Here is an 18364-nt window from a genome sequence, read left to right as displayed (position 1 = left end):
ATGGAAGAAAAACTGAAAAATACTTTAATTACTCAGAAGTCCCATCTCTTAACTGTAACTGAAAGTTAATCAATTTACAATAATTTGAAAGAGAGAAACGCAGACGCATGTTATTATACACCATATCAGTTTTGTACTTCTGTATCCACACAATTACAGAAACCTTTACTAAAAAATAACAACCACCAAATAATACTTTTTTACAGACAAGTACAGGTTTTATACCCTCAAACAGCCTATGGTTATTTTTATTTTTTTTTTATCTCTCTGTTTATATTTGCTTCGTTTCCTGAGAGGATTTGCATGTTTGGGAGGGAGACTGTTAGCGAGGACCTTGAATCTCATCATCTGTACAGGTTATATTTCAAAAGACAAAGACCCAACTAAAAAAATGTTGCAGCCATTATAAATGCGTGGAGACTAGAGTGGAGCATGCTTTCTTGTTGACCTGTGACAGGCCGGCTAGCAGCACTCTGTGTCATCTTGTTCCTAATGCTCCCATGAGCACAGAGCAAGAACCACCTATTAAACCGCCTTGTGAAGAAAACATTCGGGGGAAACCATGTGAATAGTGTGCATTCAGTCAAATTGAATCTGTAATACAGGCGTGTTATTTTATACTTTTACTGATATCTTGAAGTGAGTGATCATGTATGTAAAAGGAGAGAATTTATCATTGAAAGTATAACGCTCTCCTATTGTTCTGCAAACCTATTTTTATGCTGCCATTCTTTATTTCTAGCTTCTTCTTTTTTTTCTTTCGCTACAGAAATCCAATTGTTCTTGTTCAGGTGCAAATGTCAAATAAATCTCTCAAATCTTGAATTATAAATGTATATTTCTGTTAACTTTTTATATCCACCCCAAGGATGTTATGATTTTACTTGCGTCTCTTCGTTTGTTTCTAGGCAGGATCGCACACGCAAATTATTCCATCGCTTTCATCTTCCGCCTCTGCATTTGTTGAAATAAAAGGATGCAATGAGAAGGCTCGTTGATTGCACACGACACCAATTTTAAATTTGTTTAAAAAAAAAATTAATTAAAAAGGCCAATAATAAAAGTCTGAGCGCTTGTTGTAAACTCAGGTATAAGGTACTGTAGTTAAGACATTCACAAACTTAACTGCAACATGTCTAATTACAGCTAGCAGCATGCCACACTGTTTGGCAGAGGATATTTTTAGCCGGTCCTGCTGCTTTCTAATTGTAGGAGTTGTTTGTGTTTTAACCCATTCCATTTAATTACAATGCATTTTCTTTGTTACTACACATTAATCTAGCGTGCTGTACACTAATCATTCTGCTGCTGCTCACAGTGAATGAGTTTTTAACGTCATCTTCGTCATTCCTCATGGTTAACGATGGAAAGAAATGGCGTATTTATCATAAATGAAGGTGAGACTTAATGCATTTCTGGTGTGAAAGATGGACTTGAAATGCCTCAGCTGGGATCAACAGGCTGCTGTTTTAGATGGTGTGATCTGCTGCAGCTCTAATGGCGTATTGTTTATGCACAGTGAGCATTAATCCAAGAACGCGTAGATTTCACCGAAGACTCTTCACACCTGCATGAGTATTTAAAGGGTTAAAGCTCTGTGGGTCCAAACAAGAGCAATATGCAGCGCTGCAGCTCAGGCCTCTTGTCTCTATCACACACGTAAGAGTTGAGTTTCACTTGACACGCTACAAATGATCATCACATGGATGTAGCTGGGTGTTTCTGACCTGTGATGTCACTCTGCTGTCAATGAGCCACTACCGAGCTACTCTGATGAAACAACCTTCACAAATCCATTGCAATTACGCTCTTTCAGCAACCCAGCCACTCGTTTTTACTATTTATCCTTTCACAAAACTATAACACAAAAGATATGTCAGTCAAACATGCCTTTATCACAAATTTGTGACATAACTTTTATCCTCCACCACACTACGACCCTCATTAGGCTACTGTCATTCACGGTAAAGCTACTCCTCATTTGATGACATTTGCAAAGTTTTAAGATGACAACTAAGAGGTCACTCGCACACTCAGCACTGCAACACATGAGAGCTGGAGGGTAAACGTACGGGATCTCCATCCCTTCATCCCCCTCATGACTTAATTGACTTAATGAAGTAAGTTCACACAAAGACACGGGAGTCATACTGGGACATGACTGTGAGCATCGGACAGCGATGCTAGTTGTATCAGAGCATCAGCCCAAAAATCTACCAGAAAGTTAAAGACAAACTGCCTTGTATGTGCTCTAAATGCCGGATCTCTCTGTGACGAATCTGATCCACGACTTCGGTGGGAAGAGGGAATTTAGCGGGAATTGATACCGCAGGGAGATCACATACTGTCATTAAACAATCTGTCTAAACTAGATGGAAATATTACATCTTTCCATGTCAGATAATGTGTCTTACATTGAAACAAGAATATGAATATTTACTTATTTCTGTAGGCCGACTGGTAAGTATCAAAACGTTAGGACAATTCAAAAAGATCCATACAGCACTTTAAAAAGCAAGCAGCAATGACCCTCACACCCCTGTAGACAACGCAGTGTGTGGCTGTTCTGTAGAGTGAGACAGCCGTGAAACCTGGTAATGTTTAGATACACAGTATTCTTTTTGATGGAAACCAAATGATGTTGGTTACGTCAGGTTGCTCCTAAAACCTCTAGGCGGCGCTGTGACTACGATTTCGATTCAGCCTGTTAACACTTCAAGTTTGGGAAAGATCTAACCATGTTAAATCTAGTTACCGCTGTTTTGCGTTCCATGGCAAAACATTAAAATTGCCCTCATCGCCATGGTAACGTAAGTTGCCAAATTTGAGACAGATCTGGTCAAACGACAAGAAGGAGCACAGCAGAGCAATTTCTTTAAAAAATAGATAATTTGCATAATTTTTTTGCATAATTCTGCGAAGACACAAACAAACCCCGTGAGGTGACAGCCTTAACCTAATAACCTAAGACAACAGATACGTGGTGACCCATCCCGATGTTGAGGGGACACATAAGGCTTATTATTTCGTCTAAAAGAGCTTGCGTGATTTATTACATTTGTTATAATGAAGATATGAAGCATCACTGTATACATGATGGAGAACATTATTGAATTGGAACTTTCCAATCTATACATCTATTCAGCTGTAGCTCTCTGTTTAGAAGGCTTCATAAAGATATCAGATTGCACAAGACCACCCCTTCTGTGGGATTGTTCCTGTACAAATTTATCAAAGTAAAAATCACTATAAACTCTCTAATAATATAATAAAGAGTGAGAGCACTAATCACAGACACAAAATGTGTTTTTAAGAGAGCAACCCCCATATGTTTCATAATGGTTTGATCCACTTCTGCTGCTAAGAACTAAATTTAAGATTCAGTTATGAAAATAGATTAGCAACATTATCATTCAAGCCGAATCTCCACTGAGAATTAAATTAGACCTCGTCACATTATCATAATTACAGAAATTATTCTCTTATATGATGTCACATTGCCACCTACTGGCTGTTCTTGGTTTTACTCAAAGAACAAATAGGCTACTGGTGTGGTACTGCTAGAACAGTACAACCTTTATGTTTTTTACTTATCTGTTGTCCTGAACGCAGTATGCAGTAGTAGTAACTCTCCCTCTCAAACAGCAGTACGTATGAGGTAACCTTTGGTGTCCTCTTCAGGAATTTCTCTCTGACTTTTGACTGGATTTTACTGACTCAACAGTAAAAATAAATATCCAAACCTGTGTGACGACTTGAAACAAAGTTGTGTCTACCTTAAATTTCAGCTAACAATATACAATTACAATCAACTGCAAACTTTCCACACATATGACCCATACTAACACCACAGGTGCATAAATATAGACAGGCTGACGAATAAATGTTTCATTTGAGCCCTAGTGAAGGCCAGGAGTTGAGAGTGAAGTATTTATGTGGGTGGAAAGAGATACAGACAACAAATGTATGCATTACAACACAGATCTCTCTATGTTGACTGACAGCGTGGTCGGTTTGTTCTCTCAGTTATGTTGAGTTACTAAAAATACAGCAAAAAAAGTTAGAGCGCCATATGCAGGCCCATGAAGCTCTGGCCTGGTGAGCACTAACACTGGAAGCACCTGCCCCTGGTGACAGAGGGCCACACACCTCTGTAGCTAGTGTGACTTGTTTGACAGCGTTGCACACAATTAGCATCTTGCAGTCGAAGGAAACAGCACTACACCCTGCTGACATGTACTGTGTCTTGGCCTAATTCATTTCTCAGTTAATGACGGGCTCTATTTGCTGATTCAGCACACACTCTAACCATATAGTGCCTTTTATTCAATAATGAGCCTCTACAAGGTAAACGTGGGCTACGCATGGCTTCAGTAAGTCTCATCTAGGATTCATAGGCTGCATGGCGAGCTTGACTTGGGCATTTAGTGTCTTGCTGCGGCTTTTCCGCTGAGCCCGAATCAGTCAGCTATCACTCAAGCACCTACTGAGTCTTAGCTCCACATGGTGCCTCTCATGTAATCAGCATTTTTTTTTTTTTACCTTTTTAACCTGTGTTTCATGAAAAATATGAAGAAAAAAAAAACATGTAAAATTTTTAAAAAACACTTTTTCATACATTTCTTGATTTGTCAGGCTAAAATCACCTGGGAACAAAAAGGTTCAGTCTGCTACACGAAAATTAAGTGCCAGTTTGTGACGCTGCTCCTGACACAGCAGGAAATAACATAGCTTGCGCAGGAAGAAACATGATTATTTTAACACAAATCATATGAGGAAATTATAGGATAACAGAAAATTAAAAGAGCCCATAAATACCATATAAACATATATTAGTATTTTTCAAAAGAATCTGATAATGTATCATCTTGTTTTAAACAGGAATCATCGCGTCCTGTTTCAGGCTAAACTTAACAAATTGCGCTAAAATGAACTAAAACTGCATTCACTTCTGAGTTTTACTTTATATCTTGGGCCCTGCTGTTTAAAAAAAAAGTGCAGTAGGAATCTAAAAATGTCTTCACACCATACCAAGTTGAAAACAGCCTGCGAGGTTTTATAAACTGAGCTTCAGAGACACGCTAGTGAGTTGCTAATATTGCTAATGTCTCTACTGCAGAAATGATGATTAGCTAGCTTGAGCCAGGCTGCAAACAGAAGCCAGTTGTTTGTGTTTATCCCCTAAACTGGGGGAACAGAATGGTGTGGGAAAAAATGATAATAAAATAAATAATAAGACAGTGTGTCTAGCTGGTAGTAGACAATGTTTTTGACGTTGCTCCTGCAGTGTCAGCAGGGCTAAACAGTCCCTCTACAGTGCGATGTTGATATACTGCAGTTGCAGTGTGGGGGAACTGTGCTGCTGCTGAGCACATCATCTTCAAAACCCCAGCATGAAGTAACAAGTAGCCCCCACTACAAGCTGTCCACCTGGGGCTTTACCTACAACAGCCTGTTGAAATAAACATGGCAATGTGATAAATTATATCAGCTACAATAACAGCTAGTGTGGAGGCTGGGCGACACAGGCTTTTCCACACACAAAAAAAAAGTCATGTGAATCGAAACGGTGTCGGCTGTTCAGGTGCAGGATTTGCATTAGTGCAGTCCCTTTTCACACCTCAGCTGCCCTGCTTGGCTTCACCGACGCGCGCGCGCGCGCGCGCACACATACACATACACACACACACACAAATCAACACTTGTGAAATCATAGTCTCTTCATAGTGATCAGCAATTCTCCCCCTGCATGGACAGACATGGAAGACGAGTCTGGCTGGCTGAAACACAGCGAGTGAGCCCGTTTAATCGAGAAGTGGTGTTGCAGGGGGGGGATGCTGCTGCAGTGAGCCCCGGGATGGCATCATCTGGCCACGGGGAATCACATAGAGGGGGGAGAAGGAAAAAAAAGAGCCCAGCTACGTGGATTTGATTCATCTGAAATAAGATCTAGCTGGTGTGTCTCTGTGTGTATTTGTTCGCGCGTGTGTGTGTGTGTGTGTGTGTGAGTGCGCGCGCGCGCGCGCGCGTGTGTATGAGCGCTATTTAAAAAGTTAGGAGATCGTGGTGCCTTGGTGATGCGGGGGAGCTTTTATGTGCGCTGCGCGTCCCCAAACCCGGCCGACAGTATATAGCTGCACGGAATAAGTTGTTCCTCCCTCCTAGCGCCTCTGCATGATCCACTCGCTGCATAAATATGATTGCCCATCTATCACAATTACAACAAACAAACCAGCAACGCACTCTTACACACACACACACACACACACACACACACACACACACACACACACACACACACACATAAATATACACACGCACACACACGCAGCACGCCGGTTCACAGCGAAACGGAGCCATAAAGATGATGAGCTTACCACTTGGATTCTTGTTTTTCTTAAGACTCTTGCCACAAAGACACTGCAGCATATGCGTTCCTTTACTGAAAATGTTCCAAAGAAACCACATTGATTTGGGCGAAGAGCAATCCAGTGGCTTAAACACCCAGATATAGATGAGATCCTTGCGGTTGCATAATAACACAATTGGATCAGTTCTCCAGGACAAGGCTACCAATTGTATCATAGAAAAAATATCCTATATGCGTTTTCATTCACGTGGCAAAATATTCTGTCAGATTGGTGTGTTTTTCTTCTTCTGGCGTAGAAAGGATGCCTCCTCAACTAGTCGATAATAGAAAATATACTCTATAAATTGCATGTGTCGCACCGGGAGGAGACGGGCCGCCAGTAAACAAACACAACTAACGTGAAAACAATAAAACACGGTGGATTTCCGAAGAGAAAATCATTGCCTATTAGTTCATCACTCTAAGCAGAGGAGGGTGGATCAGCACAGCATCAAAAGCCAGGGGAGGATGCATCCTATGCACAGACTGCTGCAATGATAGCCCCAACAAAACACCACATTGCCGGATCAAGTCCAATTCCTTTTTTCCTGCTAAGAAACCAGCTTGAGGTCAGATAACACCAGCCGCAGTTTTCATCTCGTCCAGTCCCACACCGCAGCGCTTCTGACAGAGCCAGACTTGGGTCCTTCTTGGTGTGTGTCCGTGATTCCTGGAGTGTGCGTTTCTCCCCGTTGTGGGGGTCCTTTTCCTCAAGCCTTTTTCAGCAACACGCTACTTGCATTTCCAAAAGTACGCTGCGCCCGTATGAAAACATTTGCATGAATTTCCTTCAGCGGCGGACCTCTGAAACAGGCGGGGAGGGGTTAAATTGAAAGATTGGCTTTCCATTACGTAAACACGTGGTTTCTGCCCCGTCATGTCAGTGATGCTCTTGGAAATATTTATGATCCTAATGAGACCATAGTAGCGATCAGCTTAAATTCTTCGAAACGACAGTCTATGAAGTGGATCTGCACGTAGGCACCACATGTCAGGCATCGTGTCATTTATTTGACTCAGGTCCTTCAATCGCAGCTTTGAGCAAGCTAATGTGTATTAAACTAGTAACTGAAGAGTAGGTTGCAGGGGCTTCACAGGGAACGGAACATTCAGGCTGGAGATGTATAAATGCAGGCGTGGTACTGAGAATGAGAAGCAGCACGCACCTTGATCCACTACACAAGATAGTCCCACTCAATCCAGGGCCAGATCAATTCCATGCTAGGTCACCTGGGGGGGGGGGGGGGGGGGGGGCGGCTTCTGATGCGGTAAGACCTGGTGACCCTCGAAATTTGATCATGTCTGAAAATGCATCAGAATTACATTATTATTTGGTGCATTTTTTTTTATGTGAATTGCTGCTGCAACACAGTCTACCTGGATTTTTCTTCTTTTTTTGTATTTTTATGTTTTATTTCATTCAGTCATAAAGATATCCCGATGTATCATAGATTGATTATCTTGCAGTTTCTAAATTATTGCAGAATAGTCATGAACGTGCAAAGTGTAATGACATAATGTCATTTTTGCTTGTTTTTTCTTTCTTTGTTCCTCGAGGGATAAGACGAGACACCACACAAACATTAACAACAAATGCACTTTCTAAACAAGGTAGAAGAAGATGATGCAGAACAAAATAGTTCAGCTGTAATAGTTACATAAATATATGTGTGTGTGTGTGTGTGTGTGTGTGTGTGTGTGTGTGTGTGTGTGTGTGTGTGTATATATATATATATATATATATATATATATATATATATATTCTATGTATATACACATATATAAATATAAAACAAAACAAAACCCCGGAAAACAAAACAGCAAGTAGGAAGGAGTGATGTTACCTAAATAAGTGCCCATAGTCACTAGACTTTACCTTTAGAGCAGCCACAAAAAGCAAGAAGGCTCTGCGCTATTTATTTATTTATATATGTTATTATTTATTTATTTACATCATAGTCAAATGTGTACACATCTATCTATCCATCTATTCATCTGTCTATCTATCTTTCAATCTATCTGTAGTCTGGCTGGTGGGTTATCCTGGGGGTGTGTAGCGTTGTAGTGCTGCAGAGTACCAATAAGGCACTGCAACAGATCACTATCATTTCAGCAGGCTGGATGAAGTGACATTAGCTGCAAAAAAAATGTGCGTATTTGTTAGGAAAGGTTATTGGCAAAGATTGCTGGGTTGAAAAGCATCTTTTTAGAATGAAAAGCGATACATAATGTTATTATGGATATTTTTGTTGATCTCTTTTGTTCCTTCATCTCTGAGGACAAAAGGGCTTCGTAGTGTTGTTCATGACGCTTGTGAAGACTGCATGGCTACATTTCTCAAAGGATCACAAGGTTTTCCATCACAAACTAAGAGAGGATGCAGTTTTTCTTTCCTGAGTATACATTGCCCTTCTATGGGTTGGCTTCATGCATAAAGTGTACGTTTTCTGTGGCGTAGAGGACAATGAATCAATTTACATAAACACACCGTGGAAACATGCCTCCCTTGTGGAGAGGGAAAAAAAAAAAGCTCCAGTAAATCATAACGTTACAGGGTGGAGACTTGGTTTGAAGGTTAAGGACTACGAGGAGTCTCAAGGAAATCAATGTAAGTCAAATTAAGGAATCAATCTGACCAAAACACACCCAGTGTTTGATTGCAATTGAGACTAAAGTAAAAATACAAAAGGGATAGTTCAAATTTCAACTGTACATTTGGGCACCATATGGCATCAACAGTGTCTTTCCCTGGAGCCCATTCCCATCAACTGTGGAAAAATCTTTACACCCATGTACTCTGCTCTAATGAGTGTTTTGGGGGGGGGCGATACCGTCTTTGTGCTACTCACAGTGCAACACAAGTTCACCTGGGATGCTGGAGTGAGTGTGTAGGAAGTGGTATTCTTTTTAATTTTTTAACATTGTCTCATTGCTCAAAATCAAGCTTTAACTCAATAAGCTTGTAATGTCCATCAGACATTTTGCAGAGTATGTATGTTCTGGTGTCAGTCGAGTTTTTGCATTCTGGCCTCACTTTGTGGTTGTAGGACCCATCTGTTGCTCTTTAAAGTTCACCCAAAGGTGTTGTTTCTGATTTCAAGCCCCATTACTGCCATGTACGTATAGTACATACGGTAACTATTCAAGATAAATGTTAACTGTACCCTTAGACCACTGTTGCCAACAATGTTTTCAGCTGTTCTGATGGAGGGCGCAGTGGGTGGCTGATGTTCATTCCCTGTTTGCATCCGTTATTGAAGACAATGTTTTAAAAACTATACATTTACCCTAACAGCAGTGTCTCTGGGTCAAACAACCCAATATTTCATTGTAAAAACAGCAAGACTTTTACCACAGCAGCACTGACTGACACATATAACATATAACATGGAGAAAATGTGCTTATCAGAGGGTTGGAGCATCACATGATCATTTGGGTTTGATGGCTTGTCGCCTTGAAACAATCAGTTTTCATTATCGTGTTGATAAATCAGCGCCGCATGGGAAGTGTTACTATTAAAAGCTGTTATTGTCCAATGTCGTGTTGAGAAAGCCCCCCAAAAAAAGAGAGAAAGCTGAAGACAGTGTAAACAATTGTTGAACCACAGTTCAGGAAGTTCCATCAGATACTAGAGGGGTTCATTAGTGGGGTTGTGTTGTGTGCTCATCTCTGAATTACAGCATTAATCCACTTTAATGACCCAGTTTTGTGGCGCCAGGTCTTGTCAGTTGTCTGTGATAACTCGTTCCTCAGGGATGTGGGCCACTTTGAAACTAAGTGTTTCTTGATTGACTTTCTTCACACAACATTATACAATTTTGCTGCGTCACTGTTTAACGTCCGACGGTAGAGAAGAATTTATTGGTTTGAAAGAGTATATGTCAGTTGAGGTGATTCAAGTAAACATATGTTGACAATGTGTAGGAGAAAGTTTCCTCTTGTTTGAGTAGGACTAAATATTTCTTCTGACTCCAGAATATTATATATAAAAAGAACACACAAGTCCACCAACCAGAACTCTGACCCATAACACACTTCGAGAACAGACACGGCAACTGTGGAACCGGCGGACCACACGTGCGCACAGTTGATGGCGGCACAAGATCGCATGATTCACGGAGAACTGTTCGGAAACAAAAAAGACAGACCTGGTGACTCATCTTTTGTGATCAAATTTGATGAGAAAAATGTTTGAACATTTTCCACAGCAGCCTGCTGCAGAATCCTCTCTTCCAGAGATTTGCTGATGATTGACATGCTGGTGGGTTTAGATGATATTCAGGAGGGACTGTGTTCATCCATCCATACATTCATACATCCAAATATTTTCTATACCGCTTATCCGTTAAGGGTCGCGGGGGCTGGAGCCTATCCTAGCTGACATTTGGCGAGAGGCAGGGTTCACCCTGGACGGGTCACCAGTCCATCACAGGGCCATCAGGAGCAATTAGGGGTTCAGTATCTTGCTCAAGGACACTTCAACGTGGTCACTGGTGGAAGTGATGATCAAACCAGCGACCCTTTAGTTGCTGGATGGCCACTCTACCTCTGAGCCATGCCGCCCCCTACTGTATATATGAAGTTATTTATCAATATGTCTCCCAGCGCATGTGTATTTGGTGACCTTACATCATAGGGACTCTTGAAGACTCACGTGCACTTGCAGAAACAGAAATACCATCATAACCCTTGAAGACCCTCAGTCTATTGCCCTGTTTCCACTTGAATGTTTAGTGAAATTCAAGTCAATTTTTCAGCGATGCCACGTAAGAAGAAATATGAATTACAGCTATTTCATTCAAAAGTTTTGGAGCGAATAAACTAGCCTATGTAGTGCTTATTTCCATCAGAGGGTGGTGGTATTGGCAATGTTTCAAAGGATGTACCAGGTGGCTTAGAGGAAGATATCGCAAACTCAGAAACACAACAGGTCAGCACATCATTTTGGCCATCTACCAGCAAAAACAAGAGACATCCTGAAGAATTACGAGCTGTCATTGCCAGAAATTGTCGTCCATGACGCAAGTTATGAAACAATGCCTTCATTTGGGAGTGTGTCAAAAAAATTTTTACAAGATTGAGTTTTGTTTTTGCACTTTTTCCACCAACTTTTTCTCTAGGGAAACCTCAAAATGTGCATCAAAACATGTTGCTGGAGACACGCCACAGGACCAGCAGAATTTCTATGACTTTGTGGCGTCCATCAAGACCCTACTGTGGATTCAAATAACAGATGAATAACAAAACCAGCATAAAAACAGATGACAGCTTACAAATCCTCAACAAACAATGAAGATACTCTACAAAGTAGAACAAAAATATGAAAACTATGGTTTCTGGTCACTCCCGTATATCATCTGACAATCAATTAATCGTAAAACCAACTGACAGCAAGGACAGGTTCACTGTTCTGACATGAATACGAGTGATGTCACTGCACAAATTAGTTACGCACACATGAATACATCTAGCTCATCAGCTCAGACACCTGAGCTGTTTTCTACGAGGTCAACTGGAGTCACCGTGGATTCAGCACAAGTCAAAGATCTCCGGCATTCCCCCCCCACAGATCCCTCTCATGTCATCCTCCATATCGATCCGTCTACTGTAATGTGAAGTATCATTGGACCCTGGAGGATATCGTCTGATAATCTTGTCAGGGATCATTACAATACTTCTCTTTGATTGCCCGGGCTTCGGCCAGCAGGAAGTGGCCCCTTGCGAGTTTTAACGGCCTCTTTTCTCCTGATGGGGAAAAATAACTTGATTTAAGATGCACAGAGATAAATGGACTTGTTTCAGTTTTACTCATGGTCTCTGTGGCGTTACTGTACATGTTTAAGAGGCTCACGCACGGGGGAGTGTGAAGATTGCAGCAATGGGTGTTAGCATTTCGAAATTGGTGTATATATGTTAAAGGATTCATAGCAGATGATCCGATGGGGAAGGTCTGGAGAGTTTTCATGATCACTTAACCATAAAGTATGTCTTTGATTGATTGGAAATTTTGTTTTGGAACATGACACGCCGTGGATGCGGGGCAATCACAGAAAATATGTAAATAAGACAACCTTACAACCCAGCATTATGTGACGGTGGTACGAAATGTGTTAACGTAAAATAATATCAAGGGAAATTAATTAATGAGAATCTGAGAAAGTCTGCATGGGGGCGATGCAGGGTGGTAGTTGGTAACAAGAAGCATTAGACTTTGTACTTGGTGGAACTCGGGAGATGAGAATTAAGTTATATAAACGAAATATAAACATGAGTCCGACCTGCTCATGTTGACACCATTTCATAATGACCTGTTGGAATTTAATCTACAATCTTGTGTCATGGCCAATGCTTTCGGGGTCTAATGAACGAGGACCACATTAACAAGCGTGTTCTCGCCTCCTCACCAGGCATGACCACAAGCTGTGATGTCAACCAGTCAGAAAAGGACAGTCAGCTGTGTTTGGCATATCTTACAGCAGGTTTTCACAAGCCAGTGCACAGCTGCTGGGAACTAAGTCATCGTAACATTACACACACTCACATATCCATTAAAGTCTATATGTACAAGTGCAGCTTGCTCTTTGCTGCCCCAGCACTGAATGCCCCCCTCCCTCCTCTAATTGTGTTAGAGGGCCGGGCCAGACCTACTTTATGTTCCCAAACAACGGGAACACACAACAAACACCATTAACAGATGTTCTGGGTCAGACAACAGTGAATAGAAGCTCTATCACAATGGTTAGATGTACTTCGTACACACCATATGAAATACTACATATGAAATATTTGAAGGACCATGAAATGACAACGTCTCGATAACATACAGTAGTAGCATGAAATCTGTTGAAGTGACATGTCTGCACCAGAGAAACAAAGTGTGCTAGGATCCATAATAGAAACAAGAAATCCAACAGCATTGGTCCTACAGGTGTTAATGTTGTTTTTTTAGTCTACAGAACTTTATTTTATGTTTTCTGACATGTCTGTCAACATAGTTCTGTTTAGGTTTGGTCACCTGGTCTTATGATATGATGAATGAATCTTATGAAAAACAGTGTTGTGAACAGGTCTTGAGCACCTGCATCAGTAACTACTGGAATGTTGTACACGCACCGTCGAAAGGGACCCTGATTGATTTACGCTGGCATTGTTTCCATGGTCACTTAACATATTTACAGTATCACCCTGTGAAATACATAACAGGTTTGGCACATTGGATCATCAAGCTTCCTGCTGAGGCTTGGCTGACATTCAACATAATATGTAATGTGTAGCAACGGCCTCTGAAACCTCTCCAGCGCACCCACATTGTGACTAACAATGACCAATAGGACCAATTTAGGAAACCCACACATTTAATAACGAACTCCTCTTTAAAATCCATTGTGACCAACAATATCCATTACTGTGAAAAAGTACGTAGCACTAGGCCAGGTATCAAAAAATATAATTCACAGTCTCAACAGCCTCTTATTTTCTGTATTAGAATTTATCCATGACACACACACACACACACACACACACACACACACATTATGTATATATATACAGTATATATACAGTATATATATATATATATATATATATATATATATATATATATATATATATATATATATATATATATATACACATAATATATCCATATATATATGGATAAATTCTAATCTATACATGGTTGACATAAAGATTTTGTCATTTTTGCTTTGGGCACGGCAAGAAGTGCATTGACCGAGTAGCCACCCATGAGGAGAGACCCCTGGGTAAAATGAAGCAATGAACAAGTGAACAAGTGAGTAAATACATTACAGTTGTAATTCTCATGCCAAGCATGTGCTGCGCTGCCCTTTCTCTGGACTTTTTCAACAAACCCGTACCTAAACGTTACCCAGAAGCATCTTATAATGTCTTCAGTCTTAAACCAAGTCCATAAAACCTATTTACAACTATCACGATCAACATATTCATCACGGAACACTTGCTTTCGGGTTGAGCTTTAACCTCTGAGCTTTATTCTTTCCGTGTGTGTCTAAAAGTTGGTTGTCGTTGCTGCTCTCTCTTTATGTATGTGCGGTTACGTAGTCATGCTCATGAGGTTGTACCAGAAAATACAGACGTGCAGTCATGCAATTGATTGGTTCCTGCTGTGCCAACAAGTTAATCAATATTTCAGCTATTTCACTTCCCTCTTTAGCCACTGATCTGCAATGTAGCGGACCACCATGCTCTACTGGATACGTTATCTTTATCCTGTATACCTGCTGTAGAAATGACTGTAAAGGCAAAGATTAAAAAAATATTATTGGGGGGAATACATTTGATACTTGCCAGTTATTTTGCATGGCAGGTACAAGGGCAGATGTTTCCATGAACACCTTTATTCCACACTTGATTAGTTGTTTTAGTTCAGTGACTTGAACTAGGTCACGGTAACATCCTTTATATTCAGTGATATGGCAGTACACATACCACTTACAAGAATTCTTTTTAGCACTACTGCGTACAACACACTACCCCAATTTTACACTTTGTTTGATCACACTTTTACAAATATGATATTATTGAAACTCTAGTTCTAAGCTCTCATTAATTGTCCAGCAGTAAACATCTTTTGAACAAAATGGAGCTTTTAGCTACTGAGGATAAGGGTCGAGACCTAAATAGCTTCAAGACTGACTATTTGCAAATAATGTGAATCGGGGGAGTGTGCAGATGGATGGATGCCCCACTCCCAGCCATCCTGTCACAACTCAGTCCAACGTATCATGGGACGATAGTTTGATGACTCACGTCAAATTTCACGTTCAGGTAGAAATTTGCCAACCCTGATCACTGTAACTGCAAAACTGTCACCGTTAAATTAAAAGATTCTAAATCCTTGCGAAAAATTAGCCATCATTGGCTGAGTGCTAAAAAAAAAAAAAAAAAAGTGAAACTTTATGTAAGACATAAAGAATATTGAAACAAAGATTCTTTTGTAGGGAATAACTGAGAGGTCTCATGTTCCCGTCAACCACAGCATGAGGAAGTAGGACCTTGTCACTAGCCAATAAAATGAGAAAGGAAAACGATGGAAAAGTTGTGCGCTCGCATTTAAGATTTAAGAGAACAAATCTGTTCGTATGCTGCGAATCTGTATCTGTTTTCAATGCACTGCAGAGGATTAGTCTATTTGCATGTTGCTGTGCGCGGCTAATTTGTTATCCTCATAACTCATTCCACTGTTACGTAACAGCACTGTGAGTCTGTTTTAACTTGTAAAGACTGCTTCTTTCATTATTTATAGCCTTTTATAGCACAGATCTATCTGAGATATAGTCCTGTACGGGTTTCAAGTTAAAATGGGGCAAACTTCCTGCATTCAGGAGCAAGGGCAGCATGTATGCTATGCGCCAAACTGTCATCAAAAGAGCCACTTTTAGACGGATAAAGCCTATTTCTGAGTCAAAGCACCCATTCCTCTTCAGCTCAGAGGCATTAATGGAATGACGAGGCTGAGAGTATAGTGCCTTGGAGTCGTTACCTATTCTACCGTCCATTAGTAGAAAATTGTGTTGACTTGAAAATTACTTTCGATATATCAGGTAAGAAGGGTTTTCAGATTTGGTTAGGGTCAACTTTTTCATCACTGTTAACAAAGGGAACTGTGTAGAAGTTAGGTGTGTTTAGTTATTTTGCTAAAAAGAAGGTGCCATTGAAGCAAAAACACAGATGTGGAATGTTGAATGTGTGGTTTCTGCTATTTTTGATGATGATTTCCTTTATCTTATAGAAAAGGATAAAATCCAAAAGAATATAGAATCGACTGAGATGTTTCCAATGTGTGTGTTTTTGTATTTTTCTGTTACTTATTATTCATATGTACAGATGAAATCCATAAATCTGTATAATACAGTGGAATTATGGAACCTTCTTTTGTCCACTGTGTTTGCGAAGCTCCTCCTTGCTTTAGTTTTGATCCGGTTTGTATGCCTCAGTTACATTGAAAATTTGAACTTTTGCCTCGAGGAGACAGCATGTTATTACAGAGAAGCTAACAGGCTATGCGTGAGCTAAATGAAAGGCTTTTACCATCTCTGTAGCATTGCTAAGTGTTGAAAAACAGACAAATTTAGCCTCTCATCCCAGGGAAATCACTGGACATTTCTATCGTATTGCAGGGGCGTATATCAAATGAAAATATGGACAACAAGTGTATGTAACTGAAAACAAAGGCTAACAGTAGGGAGATTAATACTTCATTGCCAATCCACAATCCATCATTTTCAAAGCATTTTGATCGAAAAGATTGAGTAAACTAATATAAACATGAATAATAGGAGGAAAATGTAACGTGTAATTGTTTCTGAATTCAAGAACACCTTATTCTGCCACATTTCTACTGTGAGTAATGTTTCCTCGACGTAATTGGAGATGTATGTTCAGTTAGAGGCAGATGCATCTACCTCTAAACAGGATCCCCTCATGGGATGTGTTACCTTAGTCACTTTCCATCACACAGATAAAAAATCTTGATCCTTGCCTGGGGGAATTGCGCAGAGTCCTCTTGCTGATCTCTCCGTGGTTCTGTCCACAGGTATTGACAAGAAAAAATTAGCTCTGAGGGAACTCTTGGTATTTGTCTCAATCTGCTAGAAAAAAAGGGTGGGTGAGACGAAGAGCTGTACTTATCTGAGAGACCATTACATTTTTGTAAATATCAACAACTATATGAATGATGATGAAACTGGAAAAAAACTCAGCTTTATCTGGAATAAAATGAAGTTACACACCCACAGAATGTTATGCTGATAGATGAATCAGGTCTTACTGCGCTTCCCTACTCCCAAAGAGACTGTCTTTTTTAGCTTTTATTCCCACAGCAGTGCAATGGAGGTTCCACCAGTGAGACTTCCCTGGAACTAGTAGCATCCCCTGCCATTCTCAACACGACCTGAAAACAAACCTCATTCTCTTAAATACATCATCAGCCCCCATAATGGATAATTAAGAGTTGTTTGTGTTCTTTTAAAACCAATTAATTACAATTTACGCTTCACGAGAATGGCAACTTTTTTTTATTTTAGACACATTTTCTGTGCCACTGCTTCAAAAATGACCAAATACTGTTGGTATCTGAAATCAACAATAAGCAAAAAATACAGACACTGTCACCAGTGTGTCAGTGCTCAGTTTTCCTTTTCAATAGTGTATCTGCCATTTGTATTTTATATCGCGGTGTATCTCCACATAGAATGAATGAGACTATTGACTGAGGTTTGTGCAATGGGCAACAACAGGCCGCAGAACCTCATGTCAGTATTGAACTGCATTTGTGTTCCCTTGGATGAACTGCAGCTGTGTCCAATATCAGTGCCATAGTAACCCCACCCCAGACCATGACTCCAACAGAACCACACGGACAACACATTCAGAAAAGTGCTCACCAATATAACACCATATGTACTGCTGACCGTCAGCAAGATCGAGATTAAAAACTTTAAAATTTGATTCATCTGTGAGGTGAGCATTCCTGCAACATGCATGACTCTATTAAATATGTGCATTAGTCCGCTGATGTCGGCTCCTACACCAGAGAGTAGTCAGGTCGAGGCCTCTGTGGGGACGACGTGCGCATAAGCAGCTTCGCTCAGGTGATTGCAGAGATTTTCTGGTTCAAATACTTCAACAGCTATGAGTCTCAGGCAGTCATGCAGATGAATGTTCCAATCCTGAACCACTGCTGGGACACATACATTTCAATCCACCCCACATATTTGAAAAAGAAAAAAAAATCCTCCCACCTGCAGTAGTGTTTATCTATCTATCTATGTATCTATAGATATAGATATATATTGATCATTTAGGTGTTAGATTTTAAAATATTGTCAGTAGAGATGTCTACCAGGATGGAATTGGTACAAAAAAAAATTGTGGTTTCTGCTTGGACATGGAGAAACCAGTGGAGGGCAGAG

General features: G+C 40.4%; 1 protein-coding gene across 1 annotated transcript in view; it reads right to left on the bottom strand.

Annotated features, from left to right (window-relative positions):
- The window catches only part of fgf14 (fibroblast growth factor 14), a 92587-nt gene extending 85385 nt beyond the window's left edge, over positions 1 to 7202 (bottom strand). The window contains exon 1 of the mRNA XM_086220241.1: positions 6378 to 7202. Within this exon, the coding sequence (XP_086076367.1) occupies positions 6378 to 6585 (208 nt within the window). The 5' untranslated portion in view covers positions 6586 to 7202. The remainder of the gene's footprint in view (positions 1 to 6377) is intronic.
- Between the last annotated feature and the right edge of the window lie 11162 nt (positions 7203 to 18364).

Source organism: Aulostomus chinensis, chromosome 12 (assembly GCF_037954235.1).
Source record: "Aulostomus chinensis isolate RoL2024-O1b breed Wild chromosome 12, RoL_Achi_v1.0, whole genome shotgun sequence".
Lineage (NCBI taxonomy): Eukaryota > Metazoa > Chordata > Actinopteri > Syngnathiformes > Aulostomidae > Aulostomus > Aulostomus chinensis.
Note: the sequence above shows the minus strand (reverse complement) of the source record. Positions and strands in the feature narration are given on the sequence as shown.